We start from the raw sequence: 27,925 nt of genomic DNA, 5'->3' as shown, positions 1-27,925 counted from the left end.
GTATTTGTCTGACAAAAAGTTTTTCCTTAAAATAAAAAAGAAACGTACAGTAAAAGCAAAAGCTGATTTCGTCAAACTTTAAATTGCACGTTTCAAAATTGAAAATGCACGCCAAAGCGCAATGCAGCAAAATTCAAAAAGAATATATATTTTTTTGTAGTACTAGATACTGTACATATAAAACCGAAGCTGACGCCAAGAGCGTACTGTACCATGTGAGCGCAATCGGACTTCGTTTGGCACCATCAAATGCCTGTAACTTGCTTGGAAGTTGCCGTTCAACTTCTGACGAACTTGAAAAAAAACACTCATCGTTCCAGCTTGGAGACAGACACTTTGGCAGAAATAACGATAAGGTGCTCGTTTATTTTCTCATGCTCGTACATGGCACACGGATGTGGAGACTCCACTGAAGCATACCGACCGTTCTTTTAACTGGCCCTTCAGCTTCGAGGGATGAAATGGACGACACTACAACTTAGCAAATTTTGTTCGTGGCCTCGCATTGTACTCTATGCGGCACCAATCCAGGACAGGGATATTGTGGTGCAAGGTTGCGCCGCAACTTGCGAAGTGTCTTTCAACACCGGCTTGCTGTCGCAGCCGACCGATTGATTCTTAATAATAAAACATGTACTGAATGGTTATGGTCGCTGAAAACGCTTTCCCAATATTGTATTAAGAGGCATGAAGTTTATATCGGATCGATCCTCAGCTGCTTAGTGTTGTGCATTTCTGTTAATTACATGCAGACACCGGAATCTGAATCGAATCGGAGTGGCGTCAAGGCGGCCGCTGCGGCCCCCTATGTAAGATTAGCACTTCTGATCGAAAATAATGATCTGAAGTTGCTGTGTCTTACGGAAGCAGACCCAAATCAATTCATCGAATGTCTGCAAAGTGATTCATTACGACGCGCCTTTGCTTTGCGCTTTAAATATGTTACCTTCCTACCAAACGACTAAGTACTTGTACTACCTACCACTTAGAGAACCAGGAATGCTCCAGCACCTCTTCCATGCTTGGGCGCTGCTTCGCGTCCGAGTGCAACATTTGCTTCACGAGTTCCTTGGCCTCCTTACTGATCCGCCACCACTCGAGCTCGTCAAAGAAAATCTCACCCGAGAGAGTTCGGTCCATCATTTCGTCCTCGGACGGAGCACTGAATGGGGAGTACCCACACAGAATCGTGTATAGTACAGCCCCTGCACTAAACACGTCAGCAGCAGTCGAGATCTTGCCGTTCTGTAACACCTCTGGTGCTGCGTAGCCCACTGTACAGCTAACAGCCTTCTTAACGGTGCTCTTATCAAGTTGCATTGCTGAGCCAAAGTCGCCCAGTTTGACAGTCTCCAGCTGCATAGACGACACCTTGAAGAAGATGTTCTCAGGCTTGATATCTAGATGCACAACGCCATGCTCATGGCAGTGGCTGATGGCACTCGTGATGTGGCGGAACAGCGTCTTGGCTTCATGTTCGTCCATACCGCCATTCTGGCTGATAAAGTCAAAGAGGTCACCGCCAATGCAGTTCTCCATAACTAAGTACGTCTTGTCCTTCTGATGGAAGGAATCGTGGAGTGCCACGATGTTCGGATGACTCGAGTAGTTGGTCAGCATGCGCTGAATCTCAATTTCGTTGCGAGCCGAGTGGCTCTGCTTTGTGGATGAGGCTTTTATTGACTTCATCACGTAGGACGGACGGCCACGGTCCATCCAAGTGGAGCACTCGACAATTGACGAGTTCTCCGTCTCCATAATCACGCTGCCCAGTGTAAACTTGGCGATCCAACCGAGCAGATCGACGGCATCTTGCACGAGCTTGGCCCACAGGTCACGTTCATTCTTTGTATCAAATTTGAGAATCCACTTGTCGTGCGCCACTTTGTCGTCTGTGGTCTTTGATGTGCTCGAACTGGGTGCGTGAGTTGAGCGGTCGCTTTCCTCGGGAATGCGAAAGTCGATAGAAAGCTTGTTCTTGGGCAGGCGATTTACACGCGTCCATACGCTGATCATCTGACGCTGGCGCACTTCGCCCTTCTCCGATCGTGCATACTCCATGTAGGGTACTGTTCCGGTTTGCAAACGCACAATACGCGGCACAAAGATCTTCATCCAGTCGGGTAGAGGCACCTGCTTGAGCACACGCAGCTCGTGCAGTTCAAAAAGCTTTTTCTGGATCTGTTTCTGCGAAAGCGACGAGTCCTCGGTCTCGAGGTCCTCCTCGAGGATTGTTAGGCGTTGGCCTGTAGCTGTGCCGCCGCCGTAGATGCTGCTGAGGCGCGAGTTGCTGAGCATCTCATTGTCCAGCATTGTCGATTCCACGCCGCCGCTGCTCACGGCCGAACAGCACGTTGAGGTAGTGAGGAAGGAGGAGCGACACTCCTTTGATTGGATTACATCCACGTCCAAGAGACCCAGGCCCATGTTTTCGGCGCTTTCTTTCTGTCCAACGTCGAGGCAAATCAATCAGAGACAACAACCTGCGCTCTATCGAGAAAATTGCCTTGTGGGCAATGGAGTAAGCTTTTATGGTCGACCGATTTCGTCCGACCATACAGTTTTTTAATCTGGCAGAGGGCGATTACGCGAGCATGTGGGGCTAGGGTCCAGAAATCGACGTCGTAGTCTGGCTGGCGCATGCGGATTGGTCGAAAAAGCGCCATTCGAAATATAACGATAATGGATAAAATGGGTGGCGCGAATGAAGGTAAAACCGCTTCAGCCTGAACGGTCAGATATTTTTCACTGCCAGCAAAATAATGCCGTTTCTCAAAGCTATCGTCACTTTTCAGCCTGTGCTGGCGCTGGTGCGGCTTTCCGCAGGAATGCGCACCTTTTGCGACATACCGGTACAGTTAGCGCGTCTTGAGTCAAGGCTTGACTGGTCTGGTGGACAAGTGTCGGTGGCAAGCCATCATTCTGGCGTGAGACGCTGAACACATCTGCATCTGTATGCGCTGTATTATGCAGGCCTGGTTGCGAATCGCTGTTGCTGTGGACAGGAGGAATGTGCTTTACCGTCTAGATAAATGCGGACAGGTAATGCAGTAGCAAAAATGCACGAGCACCATTTTGAAAATTTCGTGAAAAGTGCAGTTTTAAAATAAGAATTAACTTTGTAGCGCTTGATCATCAAGTTGATGGCGCCAAAACTCGAGCATAACAACATGTCGCTGTCGGCAATTGCACCCCGGCGCTCGACTCCTCGATGGTGAGTTGACCATGTTTACGATGGTAGCGAGGTCATGCTGACTCGAGCAATTTCGGCTAAACTACGTGCGTTAATTCCTGGTCTGGTGTACATTTCACACTTGTGGTGTGCATTTTTAATTTTAATAATAAAATATTAAAAAGACAGCTACCTAAATTGAAGTTTCATTGGTCAGTCACGCAAGTTCCACTCTCGCGCTGGCGCAATCCTTAAGCATGTCGGACCGCGCGCTGATTTGTCGAAATTCAATGTCGACCAGCGCACCGCAATCACTCCGGAGATTAGTGAGCGGTACCGTGTACCAGAATGCCAATAATAGTATTATATGCGTCTTCAATACCGGTAAAGCCGCGGAGGCGAAACCGAAGCAATCTTCGTCGCACCTGAAGTGTCAGCGAATTTCGCAGCGTTTCGCAGAAGAGCACGAACATTCTTCTGTCACCTCACCAGAAAATGCTTTTGGCAGGAAACCACCGGTGCCAACAACGCGCTTGGGGGCAAGTTTGGTGAGGTTAGCTAATGTAATTGTATCGTACGGGAGATATTTGCACAAATCATTTACATGTTAATATGCAGCCGGACAGCGGTCGTATTTCGACCTAGGTCGCACTCTCAGGCCCCCTCCCGCTACTGCTGTTGCTGTCGCTATCGCTGTTGAGATTGCTGTCGTCGTCAATCGGGATATGTAGCAACGTGACCAGCAAGTCCCCGTAGTTGGCGTCTGTCTCGGTACGGATCCGCTCCTCGAGCGACCGACCGTATACCTTTTCGTAGAGCTGTTCGACGCGAGGCTGCATCCAGTGGTATCGGATCACGGCGGCGCTCAGCCCCTTCTCGTCCGTGCCCAGACCCTTCATCATGCGCTCGAAGTGGATGGCGATGGCCATGTCTGGCTCCAGTGCCAAGCGGACTACATACAGCAACAGCAACAACAACAAAAGTCGAGCAGGACTAGTTAGCAAAACGGAGCAGAGCAGTACCAGAGAGGCAAGAAGTGTGGTGGAGACTACTTTCAACGCACCATAGAACACGAGAGCTTCAGTCGCATAGCCGCTGAACTCATTGCGTACGGCCATCTCCAGGTCGCTCACATACTTCTTCTTGTAGATATCGTTCACCAGGACAAGATGCTCCCGCGGACTTGAGAACAGGATGCGCACAAATGTGGTCTCGTCCGTTCCCCAGCGGCCTTCACCGGCGTCGTACAGCTTGACAGCGTCCGCTTTCGCCTTCTCGTACGTGTGGATCTCCGGGTCATAAGTGACTTGAAGGCGCTGTCCCCGTCGTAACAAAATGCATAAATACATTGCTAGAAAACTACACGTAGCAGCAAACGCACCTCAAGCGCCAGCAGAATGATCTCGCGGTAGTCGCCACTCAGTTCTGAGCGCATGAGCCAGGTCAGGTCCTTATTGAAGATATAAAAGTACGTCGACTTGAGCATTGAGAGCTCTTCGTTCGTGCGTCCCAGCAAGATCTGCCTTAGCGCAACAACATGTTCAATAAGTACGTAGCACGGCACAAGCCTACTTCACAAGTCACGCCGCCATACCGGGTAAAGCAGTCGCTCCTTCGTGCCACTGCCAGAAGTGGCCACGTTCAGAATGAAGGCCTCCACCTCTGGCAGTGGCATCGTGAGCAACAACAGTAGCAAGCGGAAGTCGCCGACGGTATCGCGACCCAGCGTGTCCTTGAGCTCCTCGCGGTAGAGGTCTTTGTATCGGTAAATGAGCAGAGATCGGTCGCTCGCTGACAGTGAGCTCAGCGCGTCCACGAGCACATTCTCGTCCACGCCCAGACCATCCGTCGCGTCGCGGATACGCTCGCAGATGTCGTCAATCTCGCGCGGATATACCAACGGTACGCCGCGGTACACATCGTGAGCATGCTGTGGGAAAATGCGCTGCATTGCTACTGCGGACAGAGCACGAGGGTCAACGCAGCAACGATTACAGCACCGCAATAGAGACTTTGGAAAACCTATCCTATACTCGTTTACACAGTCAACTTTGTAAAGAACAGCTTACGATATTAAAGAAACTGATCCGACAAGTACTATAAATCAGAGATTCGGGCAGAGTTGAACCGTAAAAGCTCATATCAGAAAATTTGAATTGGATTTTGTGGGTGAATTCGACAACCACGATGCTTGGCAATGAATTTCGTGAACGCCACTACTAAGACTACAGAGTAGACATTTACGCGAAGCTGCCGATGGGACGCGGAGTTTCGAGCAGCTGCAACAGCAGCTCCAAGTACTCGCCACTAGCTTCTTCCTTAATGCGGTCTTGAAGCGTCTTGCCGTACTTCTTCTCATAGACAGGCATAATGTTGCTCAGATACGAGTGATAGCGCACAATGGCAGCGCTGAGAGCCGTCGAGTCTGTGCCAATGCCGGCCATGGTCCCTTCGATGTGTTCGGCAAGGAACGGATACGCATTTAGGCTGATGCGGGCTGCAACAGGGAGAGAAAGGGCAACTGTTAGCCTTAACTCAACATTAATAAAAAAAAAGATGAACCACTTACCGAAGTAGACGAGAGCAGCGCTGTCACTCCCGCTGAACTCGTTCTCGATGGCGTAGACCAAGTCGTGCTCGTGCTTAGCCTCGTACGCCGCGTTCATGTTGCGCACGTGCTCAGGTGGGCTCGATAGCAGCACCTTGATGAATCCATTCTCGTCAGTGCCCCACTTGCCCTCGCCGGCCTTGTAGATAAGCTCGGCATCCTCGGCCGCCTTCTCCTTGGTGTGGAACGAAGGCTTGTACTCAACCATAGGCTCCTAATATCAAGAAAAAGTAAATAGTTAGTGACATGCTGTGTTGCTTGAGGTTGGGTAGCTCACCTGAAGAGCCTTCATGATGACAGCAAGGAAATCGCCACTGATCTCCTCGCTGATAGCGACGGAGAGATCTTGGTCGTACATCTCGAAGTATGCCTTTTTAAGTAATCCAATCTCCTCATTGCTGCGACCCATAAGGACTGAGTAAAGGAGGTGGTCCGACGTGCCAACTCCCTTCATGGCGTGGAAGAGAATGTAGGCTTCGGCCTGAGGCAACGGGAAGCTGATGAGCTGCAGCAGGTAACCGAAGTTACCCGACGTCTCGCTCTTGACGAGCTCGCGCAGCGTCTGGCCGTGAAGCTCCTTGTAGCGAAGCGATACCAACGCACGGTCATTCGGCGACAGCGGGCCGATGAGTTGCACGAGGGCCTTGTCGTCCGTTCCGACGCCATCACAGGCAGTGTGGATCTGCTCGACGACAGCATCGATGGAAGCGGAGAAGCGGGTCTTGTCCTTCTTGTAGGCGTCGAACGCGGACGACGGGTAGAGTCCCAGCATCTTATGATTGGATTGGAGAGAGAGGAGCGGTTGGAAGTGGCTGCGCAGGAGGCGGCGAATTGAAGAATGAGCGACTGCCGCGTCGAGCAAAGTAGCCACCCAGCAGAGATAATATCCGGTGCTACAAGTGCAAGGAGTCTGCCATAGAGGATCTCTAGCTGGGATTTGGGTAGAGCACCTGAGTCATATGTACAGTAGCACGTGCTTCGCTCGCTTCAAAATCCAAAGTATCTTGTTGCTGACAAAGATATTGTCGAAGATATTGTCAAGCCGGATTTCTCGTCATATGATTGGTCAAATCTTTTGCCGTATTTTTCATTTCTCAAAGAAACAAAATGGCGGACAAGCGCAAGCTGCCGATCGATATTCAATACAAGCAGCTCCTGGGTAGGTCCCGGCCGCAGCGATCCCCTGGTCCTCCTCCTTGTTAAAAGCTTCTTGTGTATTTGTGTCTCGCAGAGGCGCTGGTGGACCGCCGTATCGTGCCGAATAAATGGCTCGAGCAGCACAAACAGATCCGTGACGCAATCGCCGCGCTATACCTGGAACTTCCTCTGGCCAGCGAAGCGCTGTCCAAATTCCGCTCCAAGAAGCCTAGTCATGAGGACCTCAACTATTTTGACTGCAAGTTTATCTTCCAATGCCTTGAGCAATCGGACGAGGGCGCCTCGAAGAACTTTTTCGGCCAGGTTCGGAGACCACAGCAGTGATGGCAATACTCTTGAACTTACAACGAATCAATGTTGATGTTTGACTGCGATACAGTATACGTCGCCCGTGCTGAAGCGGTGGAGCGCACTGATCCGCCAGTATCAGAAGAACAACGTCTTCGCAGCCGAGACGGCGCGTATCATCGCCCAGAACACGGCGTTTGAGATGTACGTAGAGATGATGAATGAAACTATGCGGTCGTGGGTTCATGTGGGTGGGTATTGTTCTATTCAGCCCGTTCTTGAAGAAATCGATCCAGCAGAACGAAAAGCAAGTCGCTGACAACAATCGCAAGATGGCGGTGAGCTGGGGTTTTGACTGTATTGCCAGTTTTAGATGATGTTTATGCGCTGATTTTCGCTTTGCGTCAGGACCTGACGAGGAGCATCGCAGAGTACAAGCGTAAGCTGGAGACCTCGTGCGCCGACATGGGCATTGCGGTGCGTCACACTTCCCGACTCTAACATTAATACTCTGTACTTACTTATTACTATGACAGGGCGAAAACTTCCGTGAAGAGCTGCGTCGTTTGCCGATGGAGCTACCATCCTTGTTTGACGGCGTCGCGAAAGCCATTTGTAGCGATGAGATTGCCACTGCTATCGAGTATCACCAAGCTCTCCAGGCGTATCTACACGACTGTGAGATCCCTGTTGTGGTGACGGAATCGATAAGTTCTTCTTCGTCAAAGAAGAAGAAGAAGAGCAAGAAGCAGGTTGAAGCGGCGGAAGAGCCTGAGGTCACGACCGATGAGCCCTTTGAGCTCGTTTTGGCCCCGCACAAATTCTTTGCTGCCATCGAAGAATTGCGTAATGCGAGCAATGAGTTGGTGGAAACGACGGCTACACTGGATTTCGAGGCGGAAGCTGCAGAGATCAGTTGGGATATCTCGCTGGACGGCAGCGGCACCGCTGAAGTGGGAGAAATCGACTGGGGAATCGAGACGGTGGCGTCTACTGAACCTGCTGAAATTACCGTTGACGATGCACCGGTCGAGATCGATTGGGACATTACAACCTCTGATGCCGTGGAGCCTGTCAACGAAGTCAGCGCTCCTGAAGCTGCTGACGTCGTAGAGCCGGTTCCTATTACGACTGGACAGGCCACTCGTGTGGGTCTACTGGACGACAACGAGTTCCGCACACGAGTGCTCAACGATCTACTGGAGCTACGGGCGTTCCTCCGTCAGCGACTTGTTGAATTGTCTGGGAGCGATTCAGTAGCCTTCGCCAATCAGTTCCAGGGCTCTTCGTGTCAGTACAAGTGCAGGTATTGCTTGCGGTTGATAACTGTAGACGCTAACTATGGTGTTGTGGTGTGCGAATAGCGCTATTGGAACAGCAAAGTACGGCGAAGATCGAGGAGCTACAAGCTGCAGTGGACGGGGCTGTATCTTTGTTGACAAGCAAGCGTCTTCAACAATTGGTACTTATTAAAACCTCGGAGCGATATTTGGACAGACATGTGGCGAGTCTGGAGATGTTGACGAAGCACATGGACAAGTGTGGACGCGAAATTCACGCGTTGGAGGACAAGAATGTGGACCTCATTGATGCCACGAAAAACGTGCAGCCTCAGATCAATGCTCTGGTGGCTACAACGAAGAAGCTCAAGAAGGAGGTACGGATTGCTTGGGCCTGCTATGATTGGTGTCATGAAAGGCTAAAGTGCTGGTTTGTCCTACAGTTAGAAGCAGCGTTACCGCCGCTGTTCAAGGGGTACAAGGTCAACATCGTGGGCGAAGTCAACAGCCTGTAGTTATTCTCTCTTTATCATCATGCTATATTCTTCGAAATAATGTGGAGATGCTGAGTGCTCCACGTTCTGATCGGGTATTCCATAGTCAAAGCAGCTTTATTGATGGGGTTACATGTACAATACTGATTCATTTCACTAGACTATCACGGTATGCAGCTGCTTCTAGGTCACTTGTCGTCTACGCCATCACAAGAGCAAGCAGGACGGTAAATGCGGTCAGAGCCGTCGCCATCCCGAAGTTACGTCCTAAGGCTGAGTTGGATATTTCATCGCCGACAGTGTCAGAGGCAGCCGATTTGCTCTCGCTCTTGTCGTGGTCTACGGATCCATCGAAGAACATGACACTACCTGATCCAGAGTAGCTCGCAGCGAGGTTGTCGGGCAGCAGCACCATGATCGTCGTCGGTGTGTCCGAATCAGTATCAGTAGCTGAGGCTGCAGCAGATGCAGAAGCATCCGTAGCAGAACCTGAGCTTGTTCCTGTAGTAGACCCCGTGCTTGACAGGTCGGTCGTAGCTTGCACGCGTCGCAACCCGTTCGGCGGGTGGATGGCAGCATTGCCCGGGATCTCCACATCAGCTTCTGGCTCCCATTCGTAGCCAACGATGCACGTCGATTCCAGCGAGACGGTGAGGAAGAGTGCAAAGATGAACTGGCATGGCTTCATGGCAATCGTTGTCGTTGTTGTTGCTGTTGTGAGAACGGAGGGAAAGGAATAATGAGAGGTCCTAATGTGAAGTATCTCTCTCGTCTGGGGTCAATCAGGTCGCTCACCTGTCAATTAAGAGACTACATGTACATGTAGACTGGAATACTTCCATCCATCAACAGCAACATCTACTGTTTGTAATTATCGGCAAAATAAAACTTGAGCAATATAAGCTACGCCCTTCAACCTTGCTAATGCTTTACATACCTCGGTATGGAGGATATCCAGGCTGCGGTTGGTGCTGGGGTGGATACCCACCTTGTTGTTGGGGAGGAGCAGCAGCTCCATATGGAGAAGGATAGCCTGGTTGTCCCGACGGCGCATTGTACGACTGGTATAATTGCTGCTGACTTGGAGGGTAACCAGGTTGTTGTGGCGTTGGGTATTGCTGATACGGTTGCGTCGGTGGCTGCTGTCCAGGAGCGTACTGTTGATACGATTGGGTCGGCGTGTGCTGGCCGGGTGACGGATATTGCTGGTATTGTTGACTCGGGGGCTGCTGATGCTGGCCATGGTGCGCGCCATATTGTTGATAGGAGCTTGGAGGGTAACCAGTTTGCTGTTGCGGTGGTGGGTATTGCTGATACGATTGGCTCGAAGGTTGCTGTTGTCCAGGAACGGGGTACTGTTGATATGGCTGGTTTGGAGGTTGACCACCAGGAGTTGGATACTGCTGATACGATTGGCCTGGAGGCTGCTGTTGTTGTCCGCCATACTGCTGTTCACTCTGCCCTCCAGGAGCTGGATATTGCTGGTACTGTTGGCCTGGAGGCTGCTGTTGCTGCCCAGGTAAATGTTGGCTCGGAGGTTGTTGCCCCGGTGACGAATGTTGCGAGTACTGCTGACTTGGAGGTTGCTGTCCGGGAAGTGCGTATTTCTGCTGCGGATAGCTAGGTGCGGAATGATCTGGTGCTTGGCTGTGAGCTGGGCTTTGACTAGGGTAACTACTTCCGTTCGGATAACCAGCAGGTTGAGATGTCAAGGTTTGTGATGGATATCCACCAGGATGAGACGTCGACGTCTGATGAGGAGCAGCATTATAGGCTGCTTGGACCGGGGAAGACTGACCATACGTTTGCTGCGCTGATGGTGCTGGGTACCCTAAAGAGGGACTTGACTGCAGATGAGTATTCGAGGAAGCATACGACGTCTGAGTCGACAAATATGCTGGTGAACCACCCCCAGTGGGAGCTGCACCGGGCCCACCAGTGGAATACGACGTCTGAGTCGACAAATAAGCCGACGAACTAGCTCCAGTAGGTCCTGCGTTATGTCCACTGACTCCGCTAGGGCCCCTGCCCTTCGTTCTGGGAGGATCCTGGGGTGCGTCAAACACCGCGAGCAGCAGTTTTTTGTAGTCTCCACTTGTCTCCCCACTGATCCGGTCACGTAGCTCTTCGTGATATAACCTTCTGTAAGCAGCCTTCACATATGGAAGTATGGACTGGTAGCGCACTATTGCCGTACTCAACCCCGTTTCATCCGTTCCAAACCCTTTCATGGTTTTCTCAAACACCTCAGCAATTGCAGGATACGGATCAAGAGTGGAGCGAACAAGGTAATTAAGACTCTTCTTGGCGTCACCACTGAATTCCTTGTCCACTGCCTTGGCGATGTTGTTGTTGTACTTGGCAACATAGACGGCATTCATCATCTTGAGGAACTCCGGAGGGGCTTTGACAAGGATCCCAATGAAAACCTCCTCATTGGTGCCCAGTCGTCCTTGACCTGCTCTATACAGGGCTACAGCTTCTTCTTCGGCTTTAGCAGCGTTGTGCGTAGTCGGGTTGTACGGTTCTTGGGAGGATTGTAGCAAGGCCATGACGACCTTGCGGAAATCTCCGCTGAGCTCCGAGTTGAGAGTGACGGCCAAGTCCTTGCCTACAAGATCGAAGTAGGTGCGTTTGAGGATGTTCATCTCCTCGTTCGTTCTGCCCGACAGAATCTGCACGATGAGGCTTTCGGTTGTACCCATGCCCTTGGTAGCGTCGCGCAGGATCTGTGCCTCCGTCTCGGCCAGCGGCGTGGAGATCATACGCAGCAGACGACCGAAGTCACCTGAAGTCTCACTTTTAAGGAGGTTTTTCAGTGGCTGCTGGTGTAGTTCCTTGTAGCGTAGCGAGATCAAGTTCCGCGTCTCTGGGGACTTTGAGCCTAATACTGCGATCAAGGTTTGTTCATCCGTGCCCAGGCCTTTGCAAGCGCCGTGGATCTGCTGCACAGCTTCGTCGACTTCGCGCGGGTAACGGAGATTCGTCCCGTGGAACACATCGTGGGCTGACGCGGGGTACAGCTCGAGCGTCATCGACAACAGAGAAGAACACTCCGACGGGTCCGCTTTTGCAAACTGTCCCGGATTTTTTTCTTTTCATTGTTGAAGTGAATACCCTTGCACAATCGATTTAATCACCTTTCCCGAAGTGCTTCGCTTCGGGTATTATAACTTTCGAAAGGTGAAGGCAATAATGGACGCGGCGCTGAGCGAGGCACTGCGGCGGGGAAACCCAGTCGTGTTCTTCGACATCTCGATCGGAGGCGCACCAGTGGGCCGCCTACGACTGGAGCTGTTCAAGAGGGACTGCCCGCGCACGGTCGAGAACTTCCGGTGGGTGGCTGTGGATGGCTGGCTCTGCGCTGCTCTGGTTGCTAACGAGAGAACTGCTTGGGTTGTTTGGTAATAGGCAATTCTGTACGGGCGAGTACAGGTAAAGCGCTGTATTGAAGTCAGACTATGGATATCGTGAGACTGATGCGCTCACTTCTCTGCTTTTGATCGTGTGTTGCCACTGCTGCAGGAAATCTGAGCTACCGGTTGGCTACAAAGGCTGCCCATTTCACCGAGTCATCAAAGACTTCATGGTACAGGGCGGTGACTTTCTGAAGGTTGGATGCAGTGGGCTGTTTGCGCTAGTGTTGCAGTTCTTCTGCAGTAGACTTACGACGTTACGTGGCGGTTGCGAACTGCAGGGAGACGGCACAGGTCGTATCAGCATCTACGGCGACAAGTTCGAGGACGAGAGCTTCGCTCATAAGCACACGGAGCCCGGACTCCTGTCGATGGTACGACTTGCATCTACGTCATGCCATTTAATCTGCAGATGCCGTCGTCTGACCTCCACATTGTGTTCTGATACCACAGGCGAACAGCGGGCCAGGCACGAACGGCTGCCAGTTTTTCCTCACGTGTGCGCCTTGCGACTGGTTGGATGGTAAGCATGTGGTCTTCGGAAAGGTGTTGGACCCAGCTTCGCTGCTGTTGCTGCGTAAGATGGAGAGCGTGCCTGTTGGGCCCAATAGCAAACCCAAGCTCACCATTACCATCACTGAGTGCGGTGAACTGTAGACAAGTGGTAGTGAAGGCATTTCCGTGGCATAACTAAGATATACTTCTTTTGTCTTCAACTTGCCGTTGCCGCGAAACGGGATATTCCGAGTGAAACGGTAGATTTCGCGATTTTTGCACTGTATGGACCAATCGCGTGCACGCGCGTGCAAGAAATGAAAAAATGGAAAACGAAAGCCACCCGACCTTAGGGTAAATAACCTCTTAAATTTGGCAAGCAGCAAGGTTTTATTGAAGGAGATCTTCACACTGGCAACCCATACATTTTGTTTGGCTCGGAAGGGGACCATCACTCTTTTGGAAACCAACAGCACACGCCCCCGCCGCCCCGCATCCGCCGAGAAGCTCGCCCGAGCTCCCCGCCCTCCTTCTCCACACAAGACACATCAGAACCATGAGCAAGCACGAGTATTTCCTGCAGAAGGGTCTGCAGATGCAGCGCCTCGACGAACAGATTTCTTCCGCCCCCACGAGCGGAAACGCCTCGCGTGAAGTACGTTACCGCCCTTTCCTGGATAATGTGTAGCTTAAACGGCACGGAAATAATGGTAATGCTTACGGTGCTTTTCTTTTGACCAACACAGGTAGCCAAGTACCGCGAGCTCTGCCCTCCCGCCACCCCAGACAGTCAGATCCAGAAGCTGATCGCCCAGTGCAAGGGCGACACGCAGCGCATGGAGAATGCTATCAGTGAACTGTGGGAAGACTACCGTGGCAATGATCAGGATGCTTGGGCCACAGTGTCCAAGAAAGTGACGAAGAAGAAACAGGTGCGTCTCTTTATCTTCTTGCCACATTGTAAGGGCAACTTGAATTGACTTGGCTGTGTGGCTGTTGTCTTATTTTTTGTGTTGCAGGACCAAACAAACTACTCGTCGCAGCGTTCCTTTTCCAAGACACAGCTCCAGGACGATCGTGCGGACGCACCGCAAGATAGCGACACACAGGGCTCCAGATCGTCGGAACGATTCTCCACGCGTGGCCGTGGCAGCATGAGAGGCCGAGGCATGGCCTCTGCGCGGGGTGGCCGGGGAGGCCGTGGTGGCCGCGGTCGTGGTGGCGCTGTTGTGTCCACAGGCAGCACGCGTGTACCTCGAAACGGGGAAAATGAAGAAGAGAGCCCGGAGAACGACAGCAATTCTACTGACAGCTCCACTCCGTCCAACGATACCCGGGTGCAGTCGTCTAAGACGGCCAAGGACTCAAAGAGGGACCGTGGCGCGAAGACTACCGCTAAAACGACCACTACGCAGCCAGCTGCTCAGGTGCCGCCTGTTGTTTACCCCGTGCTGACTGGCGCTTGGACGAAGAAGCTGAACGTTACCAGCGTCACCTCAACGCCGAATCCTGTAGAATCCGCTCCCACACCTGCGCCTGCACCTACATCTGCACCTACAGCAACGCCCAAGACTGTGGAGAACCCCACCACTGCTGCTACAGAAACTGAGGCTGCTGTCGCTACGGATGCCCTCAAGTCTGTGAGTCCGAAGAAGAAGACTCAGCAGGAAAAGAAGAGCAAGAAGACACAGAAATCCAGCACTACTAAAGCAGTCGAGGAGGCTATTGCTGTTGTTGAAAAGACTGAAACTGTGAAGGTCGTGGAGAAGGTGGCAAGTCCTAAGGCTTCGCCGAAGAAGACGGTGGAGAAGAAGACAAAGACCGTGGATACGACTGTGGAGACCACTTCCTCGAACATTGCTGCTGGATGGGGCTCCCTGGATGTTTCTACCTCGACTATGACCGAGTGGTCTTCGTCTGCCTCTGCGGCTACCACTGAGCCCAAGAAGGTGTCAACTCCGAACGCATGGGGACGTGGCAGCCCCGTCCTTTCGCCCCCTGCTAGCAAGCAAGCCGCTACACCGAAGTCTCCCGTTGCTGACGCTAGACCGACCGTTGTTCCGGGCTCACCGAAGGACATTGATGCACCTCGCTCATCTGGATCGGCGTCAACCAGTCCTCGACCGTACCTTAAGATGGGCAAGTGGGATAGTGCCGCTACGCCGAATCTGTCGCTTCAGTTTGGCAGCTTCTCACTGAATGGCGTGGAATCGCTGGAGCCTTCGTCAGAGGTTGGCTGGGGATCGACGACCACAACGACCATGACGTCTAACTCGAGCACTGGTGGCAAGACTGTCACTAAGACCACTACAACTCAAAGCGCTTGGGGGGCTACCCCGAAGGCTTCGTCGCCCAAGAAGACATTGTCTCCTGATCGCAACGAGCAGCCCCAGCGTGCACAGGAAGCAAGTGCCATGAAGGTCACTACCTCTGCTCCTCCTGGACTTTCGGTGGACTCGGGGCGTGTGACGCCTACCACGGGACAGTCGCCTCGCTACGCGCCTTCGGCCCCTTCGCCGGCGTCTCTGCCTAAGCCTGACGAAGTCAAGCGTGGTACCCCCACTCGTGCCCAGGGAGGTCCGTTTCAAGCTCAGGGATCAGCAGCCACACAGACGAACAAGATGAACATTGGCTACGGCACAGGTCTGTACCAGGCGTCGTATGGGCAGTACTCGATGGATCTTGGTCGTCCTGCGGCCACGTCGACCCCGGGTCAGCTTCCCGCCGGATCCGGAACCCCAAAGAGCACTGGCGCCCGCGGCGGAGCTGCTGCTCAGGTCGTTACGCAGTCGCCGTCTCGTGGACCGCAGCCCGTAGCTCAGATGCAGCAGATCCCTCTGCAACAACAGGCTCAGCAGCAGCAGGCTCAACAGCAAACCCAGCAGAAGCAGGTTCAGCAGCAGACTCAACAGCCTCAGCAGAACCAACAGAATCAGAGTCAGCAGCAAACGGCGGCTCAGATGCACCAGCAGGCTCAGGCCGGCATGCAGCAGGGCTACCATTACGCCCCGCCTCCCCCGCCGGGTATGGCGCTGCCATACAACCCGTACAACTACGCTGGCTACTACCAGGGCTACGGATACTACCAGAACCCGCAGGTAAGCTTTTTTGCTTTGTTTTCCCTTAGGTCTGATGTGATTGAAAGGCTGACGCTGTGTGAATCTTATGTCTTGTCTTCAATAGTTTGCCCAGTACAGTCCGCGTACGCAGTATCCTCCGCGCGGCAACATGCCGTATGGAGTAGAGGGCCCCGTTCCCGGTTTCTCGAATCCTCCTAACATGCCGTACCAGGACCAGCACATGATGGCGCAGCAGCACGAGTACGCTGGTGCTGTTCCTCAGGGCTTCGGTGAGATCAACGCAGCATACATGCAGCAGGCGCCGATGCAGCAGCAAGGTGGCCACCACGGCCACCACAGTCACCAGAATGGCTCACAGAGTCACGGCAAGGGAGGCTCAGGCTCTGGTGCTGGAGCATCCGGTTCACAGCAGTCGCACGGCCAGCGCGGTAATGCAAGCATGCAGGGCTACCAGAACCCTGGAGGCCGTGACCACGTGTCGCCGCCGGTGCCTAACGCGTCGGCAGCCATGACTGGTTCGTACGGCCAGCACTACGGCTGGGCCGGCAACTACGGCGCGCAGCCTGTGGGTGGATGGGGCCACATGATGCCGCAGGGCTACCAGCAGTCTCCGTCCCAGCAACAACAGGCCCCTCAGCAGCAGCAACAGCAGCAGCAACAGCCGAACGCGCACCAGCAGAGCTACCACCAGTACGGCAACGGCGGTGCGCAGGGTGGCAACAACGCGAACGATGTGAACCAGGCGCGCTGGAGCAGTTCGTAGAGGCCCACATGCATTCTGCGCCCCGGCTGGCCGACTGCAGACGGGAAGGAACCGTGTGTCGTGTGACCTATCGCCACCATATTCTTAGCTAGGTATTGCAGAACGGAGGGCATCTCTACTGTGCCAGTAGCGGCACAGTGAAGGAGGGAGGACGAGAAAATGATACGAGTTGAAGTTGTATGACTAAGAGACGAAGAGTTCATCGGTCATTTGTCCATGTTGCTGCAAATATTCTTACAAAAGCTTTGGTGACAACAGCAAAAATAGTGTTGAAAGTTCCAACTTGGAACTTATCAGAGCCCAGCTATCCCGCATCATCCAGTACTTCCACCTGTTAGTGGTTTCCTCATTCCTCAATCCGATCGTGATCATAAGCTCCATCCCGCGCTCGTTAAGTTCGTGACGGCGGAATATTTCATTCGTTGCTGTCGCAGCAGAAGACGAAACGGAGACCTCGGAGAAGGGTCAGGAAAAGAGAACCTCACGACGCACAAGTTTCGTTGTGAACCTTCACAGTGGGAAGTATCGTACGGTAGTCGTTGTCTTTGATCCAATCGTACGGGCACGGACCAGTTGCTCGTCGCTTGATTGAGAGTGTGATACATGTACCACCCCCACGCTAACAGGGACAAGCGTTGAGGATCCCCAACTTTCACAATTTCAGGCAGAGAGCTCAGCTGCAGACGGCGACGAACACAATTTTGGTCTGGGGGGTTTCGCTAACATAGCGCCCCTAAAGGGCGCAGGGGTCGGAAAAAAGGCGCGGCGAGAGCAGCCGCGCAGCCAACCTCAAGCAGTTCCTTGCGCGCTTGGAATCCAAGCCTTGGATACATGAAGTATGGCGCCACTGCAAATTGCAGTGCAATGGACAGAGGCTCGTTCGGTTGTGCCTGTGTTGCATCTTGCAGTGCTCGCACGAGCAGCCGCGCAGCCAACCTCAAGCAGTTCCTTGCGCGCCTGGAATCCAAGCCTTGGATACATGAAGTATGGCGCCACTGCAAATTGCAGTGCAATGGACAGATGCTCGTTCGGTTGTGCCTGTGTTGCATCTTGCACTGCAAGTTGCAGTGCTCGCACGAGCAGACGGCTGGGACATCTAGGCGCCTTTTTTGCATCACTTGGTTTGAGTAAGTTGTCGAAATGAAAGTGTTGAGAAATTTCAGCGGCCTTTCAAGATTGGACAACACATGCACCGATTGGCTAATTCAAGGTCTTTGCCAAAATCGGATTGGCGCAAAACTGCCTGATATTGGCGCATCCGAGAGAGCCGCAATTGGAGCCGATTCTCACTCGATGGCCCACTATAGCTTCTCCCCGATAAGGCATAAAGCGCGGAAGCGGTGGCGAGGAACAAGCAAGATCGCTTCGAAGCGACCACCGGGTCCTGCGTACCTCGCGACAGATAAAGATCGGTAACGGACGATGACCACCGCGTCCTTCCTTCCTTCAGATGTCAAAAGCAGCCCCGAGTGTCACCCCCGTTCCTCTTCAATGGACGTCGGTGCGCGCGTATGGGTCGCCGATTCGGCCGACGAGAGCGTGTGGCTCGCGGCACGAGTACTCGAGGTGCGTCAAGCCGCCGTGACTCTCGAGCTCGAGATTCGACGAGAAGAAGAACCGGCAACGTCGCGCTTCAAACACCGCGGCTCGTATGATGACGACGACGCCTCCCAATCCAATCGCCGAGATGTGGCTCTGACCTTTGGACCCTCGGGTGAGGGCATAAACGTACTGCCACGCAACATGCCGCGCGAGCAAGACCAGCGCGACCTAGTGGCCCTCCCGCATCTACACGAGGCCTCGATCCTTAATGCACTGCGACTGCGCTACGAACGTCACGCCATCTACACACACATCGGCGACATCCTCATCTCCATCAACCCCTTCCAAGACCTCCCGCAACTCTACGGCGACGAAATACTGAAGGGATACGCCTACGACCACAACTCGCCGTTCGGCGACCGTGTGACAACCACAGATCCGAGAGAGCCGCATCTCTTCGCCGTAGCTCGTGCAGCCTACATTGACATTGTTCAAAACGCACGTAGTCAATCTATCCTCATTAGTGGCGAGAGCGGTGCAGGCAAGACGGAAGCCACTAAGATCATCATGATGTACTTTGCCGTCCATTGCGGTACTGGCAACACTTTGGCAGAAACCACGTCACCCCCACCCTCGCCGTCCCGTACGACGATTGAAGAGCAAGTTCTGCAGTCCAACCCGATTCTGGAGGCCTTCGGTAACGCTCGTACAGTACGAAACGACAACAGTTCGCGGTTCGGCAAGTTCATCGAGTTGCGCTTCCGGGACGAGCGCCGGAAACTCGCAGGTGCTCGAATCCGGACGTACTTATTGGAGAAGATCCGAGTCATCAAACAAGCTGCTCACGAACGCAACTTCCACATTTTCTATGAGCTGCTGAGTGCAGACAACAATTGCGTGAGTAAAGAACAGAAACAAGTGCTGGCGTTGAGTGGTGGACCGCAAAGCTTCCGTCTTCTGAACCAGAGTTTGTGCTCCAAGCGACGTGACGGTGTCAAGGATGGCGTACAGTTCCGGTCCACTAAGAGAGCCATGCAACAACTTGGTATGAGTGAACGGGAGATCGGCAGCGTGTTGGAGATCGTGGCCGCAGTGCTACATATGGGCAATGTGGACTTTGAACAAGTATCACACAAGGGAGACGACAACGCGTTTGCTGACGAAGCCCGTGTCATGCATTCCTCGACTGGTGTGTATGATCACTTCACTAAAGCCGCAGAGTTGCTGGGAGTGTCGACAGAGGCGCTAGATCATGCGCTGACCAAGCGTTGGATTCATGCCTCCAACGAGACGTTGGTCGTGGGAGTCGACGTGGCCCATGCACGCAACACGCGCAATGCGCTGACTATGGAGAGCTACAGACTTTTGTTTGAGTGGCTTGTTGCTCGCGTTAATAACAAACTGCAACGGCAGGCGAGTGATCCGTGGGATGCTGATGACAGTGATGTTGACGACGAAGAAGACTCGGCGGATTTCATCGGTCTGCTGGATATCTTTGGCTTTGAAGACATGGCCGAGAATTCCTTCGAGCAGCTCTGTATCAACTACGCCAATGAGGCATTGCAACATCAGTTCAACCAATACATTTTCGAGGAGGAGCAGCGGCTGTACCGCGACGAAGGGATCCGTTGGAGCTTCGTGGATTTCCCTAATAACCGTGCGTGCCTCGAGCTGTATGAACACCGACCAATCGGTATTTTCTCGCTTACAGACCAGGAGTGTGTCTTCCCTCAAGGCACTGACCGGGCTCTTGTGGCTAAATACTATCTGGAGTTTGAGAAGAAGAAGACTCATCCGCATTTCCGCTCGGCTCCACTGATCCAGCGCACGACACAGTTCGTAGTAGCTCATTATGCTGGCTGCGTCACCTATACTATTGATGGGTTCCTTGCGAAAAACAAGGATTCTTTCTGTGAGAGTGCCGCTCAATTGCTGGCGGGGTCGTCCAACCCTCTCATCCAGGCTCTAGCTGCTGGATCGACCGATGAAGACGCCAATGGAGATAGTGAGTTGGATGGCTATGGTGGTAGAACACGTCGACGCGCCAAGTCGGCTATTGCAGCGGTTAGTGTGGGGACGCAATTCAAGATTCAATTGAACGAGTTGCTGAGCACTGTCCGTGCCACGACGCCTCGATATGTGCGCTGTATTAAACCGAACGACTCTCATGTGGGCTCATTGTTCCAAAGCACGCGTGTTGTCGAGCAGCTACGCAGTGGCGGTGTTCTTGAAGCAGTGAGAGTTGCGCGTGCGGGATTCCCTGTGCGTCTTTCACACAAGCAGTTCCTCGGACGGTATCGGCGTGTGCTGCTCTCGCTCTACAAGTGGGGGGACAATGACTTTGAACGGAAGCACAGGAACTGGAGTGAACTTGACTTGTGTCTACACCAACTCACACAAGTTCTTCTTGTCGATGAAGAGCTGGAACAAGGAGCTGAGGATGAGGAGGATCGCCAGATGCGCTGTGGTGTTAGTCTCGGCAAGACTCGCGTCTTCTTCCGTCGCAAACCGTACGAGAAGCTGGAGAATGTGCGCGTAGCTGTTCGACAGAGTGCCAGTCTAATTCTCCAACGACACGTCAGAGGGTTTGTGGCTCGACGTAGCTACAGACATCTTCGTCAAGCTGCGATCGCCATGCAAGCGCGTGTGCGAGGACGTCGTGCCTACAGGATGGTGTGCTGGATGCGTGCGATGCAACAAGCGCGAGTGCTGCAGTCGAGAATGCGCCAGATTTGTGCGCGAAGCAGATTTTTACGAGCACGTGCAGGAGTGCTGGCAGTGCAGTGTCGTTTCCGATGTCTTCTAGCTACACGAGTGGTGCAGGCACGTCGTGAGGCTCGTGCGGTGACACGCATCTCCACAGCTTGGCGTCGATCGACTACTCAATGGAAGTACCGCAAGCTGTGTAGTGCCACATTGGCGCTTCAATGCGCGCTGCGTGCACGCTCCGCTAGACAAGTATTGAAGGTGAAGCGTGAAGAGAGCAGGAATGTGGCCAAGCTGAAGGAAGACAACGCTCAACTTAAGGACGAAGTGGCTGAATTACGTCGACAGATGCAGGTCTTGGTGGCTCTGAGTGCCAGTAAAGAGCGTCAACAGCAACCGTTCCCTTCGTTCAATTTTGCTAAAGATCCTGCGCACAAGTCGCCACACAAGGCTGTTGTGCTCTCCTCAGAGAATGAAAATGGTCCTGTTGAAGACGATAACAACCAACGTGACTGTGAGAATCAATTGGAGCTGGAACTATCGGACGATCTCTTAACAATGGACACTGGAGGGAACCCCAACGCTGCAGATGGTCGTGACATCGGCTGTGTTGTGGATCTGTCGTACAGTCAGCAGAAGCCCAAACTGCAGACTCCCAACTCACGTCGGACTCGCCAATTCAGACTACCACCGACGCTAGAACCAGCGAACGAAGCAGCAGAAATAGACAAGACGCCACCTGCGTCACCTCGTGGCTCTCGCTCTCGTGATCGACGCCACAGCTTGGATTTGTGGCGACTACAGGAAGCGGAGGCTCAGAAGGAAGTCTCGCAACTGCGTGAAGAGATCCGAGAGGCCGCTGCTGACGAACCTTCGCCAGAACGTCAACAGCAGCAAGAAATTGCGCTCCAGAAGCTGGTGGCGTCACAAATCAAGCGCAAAACGATGCAGTTGCAACTGCAGTTGCCTGAACTTGACTTGAAGGTGGATAACAATGCCATCGATGCAGGTCCAGCCTCGTGCATAAGCCAGCGCCGTTCACGCGCTGTTGATAGTCCGCTTCGGATTCCTGCGCCTTTGACCTCATGTGGTCGACAAGGTCCGTCTCGTTGGAACTTTGCAGTACCGCACAGCATGACGCACGCTACAAGCAGTCGTATGTCAGGTTACTTTGACAGTCCGAGCTACGATGATCGCTCCGTAGACGGCGAGGAAGATCTGTTCAGCCGAGGTCGTCACCCGATACCCAGACGTTCAGCATCTACTGGTATGTACCGTAAGCGGTCGTCGTCGAACTCTTCTTCGTGCTACGCGACGCCGTCTGTGACAGTTCGTCCCGGAGCTGTTGTGCCTCGTTTCGCCAAGGCCCCGACCTGCTTCGAGTGCGACTGCACCTTCAATCTTCTCGTGCGTCGTCACCACTGTCGTCAATGTGGCAACTCGTTCTGCTACGAACACTCGACACGTCAACTAGCTCTTCCTCACTTGGGTTACATGGCGGCCCAACGTGTGTGCGACGCCTGCTTCGAGGATCATATGCAAGCCATGACGTCGCTAAAGTTGCCGTCGCATATACGCAACCCGACGGACGAATTGTCTTCCTTCGCTAGCTCACCACGAGGCCTTGACAGCAACCACAGCGACTGTGGCTTTGAGAGTCCAACTGAGGCTGCAGCTCGAGTTGCTCCGTTGCATACACAATTTCCTTTTGTTAGTAAATAGCCTAGTAGGGTAGAAAAAATATCTATAAATTGTGCCAAGACAATACATATAAATGGGATGCCTTATATCTTGGTCGTAGGATATTCCTTACGCGGACTTCTTCTTGCCTTTCGCTTTGGGCTTGGGAGCCTCTTTAGGCTTTAACGGTGCGAATGTCATGCGATGAATCTCACACGGTCCATGCTTGGCGATGGCAGCTACGTGGTCTCGCGTCGGGTATCCCTTGTGCTGCGCGAGTCCGTACTGGGGGAACTTCACGTCGTATTCGCGCATGAGGCGGTCTCGTGTGACCTTGGCGATAATGGAAGCTGCGGCGATGCTGTAGACCTTGGAGTCACCTTTGACCACTGCCTCTGCAGGCAGTTCTAGAGTTGGTGGAAGTTTGTTGCCGTCTACGAGCACGAACGTTTTGTCTTTCTGCTGTAGTTGCTGAGCCACTTCGTTCACCGACTTGGTCATAGATTCCAGTGATGCCTGCAGAATGTTGATATCATCGATGCGCTGTGGGCTGTTCACGTGCACGGCGTACGTGATGTTCGGGTGCGAGGTCAATAGCTCGAATAGTGCCTCGCGCTGGGGCTCCAAGATCTTCTTGCTGTCGTCAATGCCTGCGATCGTCACGTCCAGAGGCACATGACATGCTGCTGCCACCACAGGGCCAGCTAAAGGTCCTCGACCGGCTTCATCCACGCCAATGACAGTCGTGTAGCCTTTAGCTTCGTAGCGAGTCTCAAAAACTCGGGATAGCGTCGCTGGTTCCTTGCTTTTCACAGCTTTCTTCGGCTTCGAAGTGCGTTTAGAACGGACAGATACGGTGGTCACGGTAATGATGGTCTCACTCTGTGCTAATGCCTTGTTGAGACGCGGCGATCGGCGCGGCGCCGTCGCAGCAACCTTAGCCGTGCGCTTGATAGCCTTCCGCATTTTTCTCGTGGTCTGCACATTTTGGACGGTATTTTGCCCAATCGTGTCTATTTGACTGCGATATCTGGATGACGATTGGCGGATATGTGGTACCTCACCTCTTTTCAAGAGACTATTGGATTATATTTCCTCTCTGTAACGCACACTCCTGCTTGGCTCGCAGCGTCACAATCCGATTGACACCAAGCAAGGCAAGATGGCTGACGCGACGCCCGCCCCCGCCCCTAAGAAGCTCACCAAGAAGGAGCTGCGCATCCTGGAGCGCCAGAAAGCTGCTGCAGCTGCCGCTGGCCCCACACTCACCGACACATACGGCGAGTTGCCGCTCATCCAGTCGCAGGAGCGTCCCAAGAAGAACTACAAGTCGTACGTAGCTAGCAATCTTCTTCCCCGTACACTTACATGGGTCTGAGTCGTAGTACGTTGCTGCAGTGTCGAGGACCTGAACCCGGAACTGCAGGGCGAGAGCTTCTGGGTGCGTGGCCACCTGCAGGCTGTGCGTGCCAAGTCGAAGATCGCATTCATCACTCTGCGCGAGCAGACGGCCACGATCCAGGGCATCTTGCACGAGAGCGATAAGGTCTCGCGTCCGATGATTAAGTTCGCGGCCGGTGTGTCCAAGGAATCCGTCGTCGATGTGTATGTCACTCTCAGCGTGCCCGACAGCCCCGTTGTTAGCACGACACAGAAGGACGTGGAGCTGAATGTCGAGAAGTTCTTCGTGGTCAGCAAGGCTCTGCCCGAATTGCCCTTCCAGGTAGAAGACGCTGCCCGCCCCGACGCCCTCGTGAAGGCCGAAGGATCCACCTACGTGAACGTGGGTCTGGAGACGCGTCTCAACTCGCGTCCGCTGGACCTGCGTACACCTGCCAACCAGTGTATCATGCGCATCCAGGCCGCAGTGAGCCAGTTGTTCCGTGAATTCCTCATCCAGCGCAACTTCGTGGAGATCCACACGCCCAAGCTGGTTGGTGGCGCCTCGGAGAGCGGAGCCAACTGCTTCACACTCAAGTACTTTGACCAGGACGCCGCCTTGGCTCAGAGTCCGCAGACGTACAAGCAGATGGCGTGTGCTGTTGCTGGTCTCGAGCGTGTGTTCGAGATCGGCCCGGTCTTCCGTGCTGAGAACTCGAACACGCACCGTCACATGTGCGAGTTCGTGGGTCTGGATCTGGAGATGACTATTAAGGAGCACTACCACGAGGTGCTGGAGGTGTTCTCTGACCTGTTCATCTACATTTTCGATGGCTTGAAGGAACGTTACGCCAAGGAATTGGCTACTATTAACGAGCAGTACCCGTTCGAGCCGCTCAAGTACAACAAGCCGTCACTTATCATCAACTTCGAGGAAGGTGTCAAGATGCTGAAGGAGGCTGGCGCTGACCAGGAGCCTGAAGACGATCTGAGCACAGAGAACGAGAAGTGGCTGGGTCGTCTCGTCAAGGAGAAATACGACACGGACTTCTACATCCTCGACAAGTTCCCGCTGGCTGTGCGTCCATTCTACACGATGCCGGACCCGACGGACAAGCGTTGGAGCAACTCGTACGACATGATGATCCGTGGCGAGGAGATCGTCTCGGGTGCGCAACGTGTGCACGATCCCAAGCTGCTGATGGAGCGTATGGACGAACTGGGTGTGCCTCAGGAGTCGATGCGCAACTACATCGACTCGTTCCGTCTTGGCGCTCTGCCCCACGGTGGCGGTGGTATTGGTCTGGAGCGTGTGGTCATGTTGTACTTGGGTCTGGGCAACATCCGTAAGGCCTCCATGTTCCCGCGTGACCCCAAGAGGTTGTTCCCGTAAGCGTCTCGTTGCTAGAATGGCGTCGTATTGTTTGTCGCGGGTTCATTGAATAAGGATAATGCAAAAACCAAGACAAGCTGATACCAAACAAGTTTCTACAAAGCACTTACCTATTTCTTACTAGTGATACCTGGACAGCTTGTGTTGACGCTTATCATGTGTGTCGCTCTGTTGTTTGGTGTCATAAGTGGTCTCTTCAGCTTCATCATCGCTCTGATACAAGCATACAAGCACGTTAACACTGCACGAAAGTGATCGCTCTTGAGCTCTTCAGTGTACTTACATCCGAATACTCGTCTCCAAGTAGCGACACCTTTGTTGCACTCTTTTTGGGTAATGTCTGTGGATTCTCGTCGCGTAAGAAACAATAGTAGCCATGAAGAGCGTGCGAGGCATCTAGAAACCGAAACTTTTTGTTGTCGCCGAGCTTGACCTTACCAAAACGCAGCGTGCATCTAACGTTAGTTATGTAGCTGTGTAGGACGCTGCGGACTCATACCTTCAGCATAACTTCCAGTTGTGGATTACCCCGCACCTTGTTAGCTGTGGCTTCTAGAATCGCATGCCGTTTCTTGGTCTTTGGCTTTACAAACGCAGCAACATTTCACTTCAACATGTTGGACCAATCATCGACATCGACGGCTTCTTACCATTATAAGGTGATCTGGCACCTCCCACAGCGGTTCATAAGCTTCACCATCACTCTCCTGGTCACTCTGTTCGTCTGTGTATTGATACGGGAACTTGTTCTTCGTCGCAAATGTTTCCTCTGACGGCGGGAACTCGACTGCGTAGTCTCCGTATCGTAGGCGATGCAGCAGCTGCTCCTCCGTTTCCTCTGTATCATCCCCGGCATCTTCTTTTGCAGTTTTTCTCTCCGACTTTCTGTCTTTAGGATCGACTCGCTTCCTCTTCTTCAGCTGCCGGAACAGACTCCGGTCCTCCAACAAATTCCGGATGTCGAAGCGATCTATGCGCAGGTCTCCGTCGCTCTCGCCACGCCACGGGATCAGATGCGATTCCTGATGAAGCCTCCAAGCCATCTCCGGATCATCGAATATCTGAGAGCTGTATCCGCGCACTCCATGCGTCAGCACGTCGCCGCCACCAGTGATGTCGTCAACCTGCTCCTCGGCCATTATGGAGGACAAATAAGCCGTTCTGATTCGCTATAAGTGCTCTGCTCTCTAACTGGCTGCTCCCCAATTGATTGCTGTTCAACTGTTAATGGATGCAGCACTGGTTGATCCTTAGTGAGGATGAGTGAGCGGCGCCACAGTCGCAGCCACCGACGCTCGTCCAGCCACAGTCCGCGTCGAAGACATGGCAGGCATAGTCGGAGTCGCAGTAGAAGTAGGAGCGCGAGCCACTCAACCTCTTTGAGACACAGTCGTCACCACCGGCACCATCGAGATGAGCATGAGCGTAAGCACAGACGCCGTGACGAGCGCGAAAAGGAAGGTTCCGAGAAGCAAAAACTCGACAACCGCGAGGAAGTGGAGAATAGGTCGCGTATGTGGACGGTAGTGGACTCGGATGATGACAGCAGTAGCCTTAAGGAAAGGGAAAACGATAAATCCAGGGACGACAGTGGACACAAACACCACCATCGCCACTCGAGACGTCGGTCACGCTCTTCTTCATCGGATTCTTCGTCGGACTCCGACTCTGACAGCTCCAATGACGAGCGATCGCGTCGGAAGCGGAAGCACAAGCGCAGTAGCTCTCGGAAAGAAAAGAAGCGGCATAAGAAGGGCAAGAAGAAGAAAAGCAAAAAGAGCAAGAAAGAAAGCAAGAAGCACGCGGTGAATCAGGACGAGTATGGCAAGTACGGTATCCTGCGCGAGTCGGATTTCCACAACAAGAGCGTGTCGTTCCAGGCGTGGGTGCGTGATGTTAAGAAGATGGGCGAGTTTAACGGTCCCAAATGGGAAGCCATGGAGCTCTTTAAGGAGTACATGGAGGACTACAACACGTGCACATTGCCTCATGAAAAATACTACGACATCGAGAAGTACGAGATGAAACGCTATCAGAAGCAACAGCGCAAGGCACACGCCAAGCAGAAGAGTGCGTCGGACGAGGCTCTGGATACGCTGGCCGACGAAGAACGCGTGCGGCGCGAGCGTCTGGCAGCACGCGACAAGAAGGAGCAGGAGGAATTCCGCCTCGTGCTGCAGCTCATGGATAAGGACAAGATCGAGGCCATGCGCGAACAGGAACGACTGCGGTCGCAGATGCAGATGTTCTACAAGTCTGGCAACGTCGAAGAGGCTCGCCGTCTCGAACAGATCCTCAACAAGGTGGAGGAGGACCCGCGCTTCAAGCGCTGACAAGTTGGCTCCAAGATACGTGTTGAAGCTGATTACTGTAGCTCCTGGACATTTTCCACTGGGTCGGCTTATGCAATTGAAGACACAGATGTTAAAGTTGTCAATATCCATTTGGTTCTCTTTCTGATGATGCTCGG

General features: G+C 53.1%; 12 protein-coding genes across 12 annotated transcripts; 6 read left to right on the top strand and 6 right to left on the bottom strand.

Annotated features, from left to right (window-relative positions):
* Window positions 1-978: 978 nt before the first annotated feature.
* PITG_12160 (protein kinase, putative) lies at window positions 979-2,488 on the bottom strand (the record flags this gene model as incomplete). The annotated part of the gene is made up of 1 exon (XM_002900734.1): window positions 979-2,488. One exon carries the CDS (start codon window positions 2,425-2,427, stop codon window positions 979-981), a length of 1,449 nt encoding a protein of 482 aa, XP_002900780.1.
* A 1,325-nt stretch (window positions 2,489-3,813) lies between these two features.
* Window positions 3,814-5,123, bottom strand: PITG_12159 (Annexin (Annexin) Family; the record flags this gene model as incomplete). Its single annotated transcript, XM_002900733.1, has 4 exons — window positions 3,814-4,124; window positions 4,236-4,488; window positions 4,554-4,691; window positions 4,767-5,123. 4 exons carry the CDS (start codon window positions 5,121-5,123, stop codon window positions 3,814-3,816), a joined length of 1,059 nt encoding a protein of 352 aa, XP_002900779.1.
* A 289-nt stretch (window positions 5,124-5,412) lies between these two features.
* On the bottom strand, window positions 5,413-6,552 carry PITG_12158 (Annexin (Annexin) Family; the record flags this gene model as incomplete). Its single annotated transcript, XM_002900732.1, has 3 exons — window positions 5,413-5,669; window positions 5,742-5,994; window positions 6,058-6,552. 3 exons carry the CDS (start codon window positions 6,550-6,552, stop codon window positions 5,413-5,415), a joined length of 1,005 nt encoding a protein of 334 aa, XP_002900778.1.
* A 330-nt stretch (window positions 6,553-6,882) lies between these two features.
* Window positions 6,883-9,078, top strand: PITG_12157 (uncharacterized protein; the record flags this gene model as incomplete). Its single annotated transcript, XM_002900731.1, has 8 exons — window positions 6,883-6,939; window positions 7,012-7,241; window positions 7,318-7,430; window positions 7,498-7,564; window positions 7,635-7,703; window positions 7,763-8,516; window positions 8,591-8,883; window positions 8,950-9,078. 8 exons carry the CDS (start codon window positions 6,888-6,890, stop codon window positions 9,019-9,021), a joined length of 1,650 nt encoding a protein of 549 aa, XP_002900777.1.
* A 1,920-nt stretch (window positions 9,079-10,998) lies between these two features.
* Window positions 10,999-12,035, bottom strand: PITG_12156 (Annexin (Annexin) Family; the record flags this gene model as incomplete). The annotated part of the gene is made up of 2 exons (XM_002900730.1): window positions 10,999-11,016; window positions 11,067-12,035. 2 exons carry the CDS (start codon window positions 12,033-12,035, stop codon window positions 10,999-11,001), a joined length of 987 nt encoding a protein of 328 aa, XP_002900776.1.
* A 154-nt stretch (window positions 12,036-12,189) lies between these two features.
* PITG_12155 (flagellar peptidyl-prolyl cis-trans isomerase) lies at window positions 12,190-13,073 on the top strand (the record flags this gene model as incomplete). Its single annotated transcript, XM_002900729.1, has 5 exons — window positions 12,190-12,335; window positions 12,412-12,435; window positions 12,526-12,613; window positions 12,698-12,790; window positions 12,870-13,073. The coding sequence occupies 5 exons, from the start codon at window positions 12,196-12,198 to the stop codon at window positions 13,071-13,073; spliced, it is 549 nt and encodes a 182-aa protein (XP_002900775.1).
* Window positions 13,074-13,467: 394 nt separating this feature from the next.
* On the top strand, window positions 13,468-16,961 carry PITG_12154 (uncharacterized protein; the record flags this gene model as incomplete). The annotated part of the gene is made up of 4 exons (XM_002900728.1): window positions 13,468-13,566; window positions 13,658-13,843; window positions 13,931-16,009; window positions 16,095-16,961. 4 exons carry the CDS (start codon window positions 13,468-13,470, stop codon window positions 16,752-16,754), a joined length of 3,024 nt encoding a protein of 1,007 aa, XP_002900774.1.
* A 1,215-nt stretch (window positions 16,962-18,176) lies between these two features.
* PITG_12153 (myosin-like protein) lies at window positions 18,177-22,724 on the top strand (the record flags this gene model as incomplete). The annotated part of the gene is made up of 1 exon (XM_002900727.1): window positions 18,177-22,724. The coding sequence occupies one exon, from the start codon at window positions 18,177-18,179 to the stop codon at window positions 22,722-22,724; it is 4,548 nt and encodes a 1,515-aa protein (XP_002900773.1).
* Window positions 22,725-22,811: 87 nt separating this feature from the next.
* Window positions 22,812-23,648, bottom strand: PITG_12152 (ribonuclease HII; the record flags this gene model as incomplete). The annotated part of the gene is made up of 2 exons (XM_002900726.1): window positions 22,812-23,476; window positions 23,564-23,648. The coding sequence occupies 2 exons, from the start codon at window positions 23,646-23,648 to the stop codon at window positions 22,812-22,814; spliced, it is 750 nt and encodes a 249-aa protein (XP_002900772.1).
* A 184-nt stretch (window positions 23,649-23,832) lies between these two features.
* Window positions 23,833-25,546, top strand: PITG_12151 (aspartyl-tRNA synthetase, putative; the record flags this gene model as incomplete). The annotated part of the gene is made up of 2 exons (XM_002900725.1): window positions 23,833-24,014; window positions 24,081-25,546. 2 exons carry the CDS (start codon window positions 23,845-23,847, stop codon window positions 25,453-25,455), a joined length of 1,545 nt encoding a protein of 514 aa, XP_002900771.1.
* A 402-nt stretch (window positions 25,547-25,948) lies between these two features.
* On the bottom strand, window positions 25,949-26,594 carry PITG_12150 (uncharacterized protein; the record flags this gene model as incomplete). Its single annotated transcript, XM_002900724.1, has 2 exons — window positions 25,949-26,038; window positions 26,106-26,594. 2 exons carry the CDS (start codon window positions 26,592-26,594, stop codon window positions 25,949-25,951), a joined length of 579 nt encoding a protein of 192 aa, XP_002900770.1.
* Window positions 26,595-26,715: 121 nt separating this feature from the next.
* PITG_12149 (uncharacterized protein) lies at window positions 26,716-27,788 on the top strand (the record flags this gene model as incomplete). The annotated part of the gene is made up of 1 exon (XM_002900723.1): window positions 26,716-27,788. One exon carries the CDS (start codon window positions 26,970-26,972, stop codon window positions 27,786-27,788), a length of 819 nt encoding a protein of 272 aa, XP_002900769.1.
* Window positions 27,789-27,925: the final 137 nt, after the last annotated feature.

This window comes from Phytophthora infestans, genomic scaffold, assembly GCF_000142945.1.
Source record: "Phytophthora infestans T30-4 supercont1.24 genomic scaffold, whole genome shotgun sequence".
Taxonomy (NCBI): domain Eukaryota; phylum Oomycota; class Peronosporomycetes; order Peronosporales; family Peronosporaceae; genus Phytophthora; species Phytophthora infestans.
The sequence above is the reverse complement of the archived record's forward strand: the minus strand, read 5'-3'. Positions and strand labels throughout refer to the sequence as shown.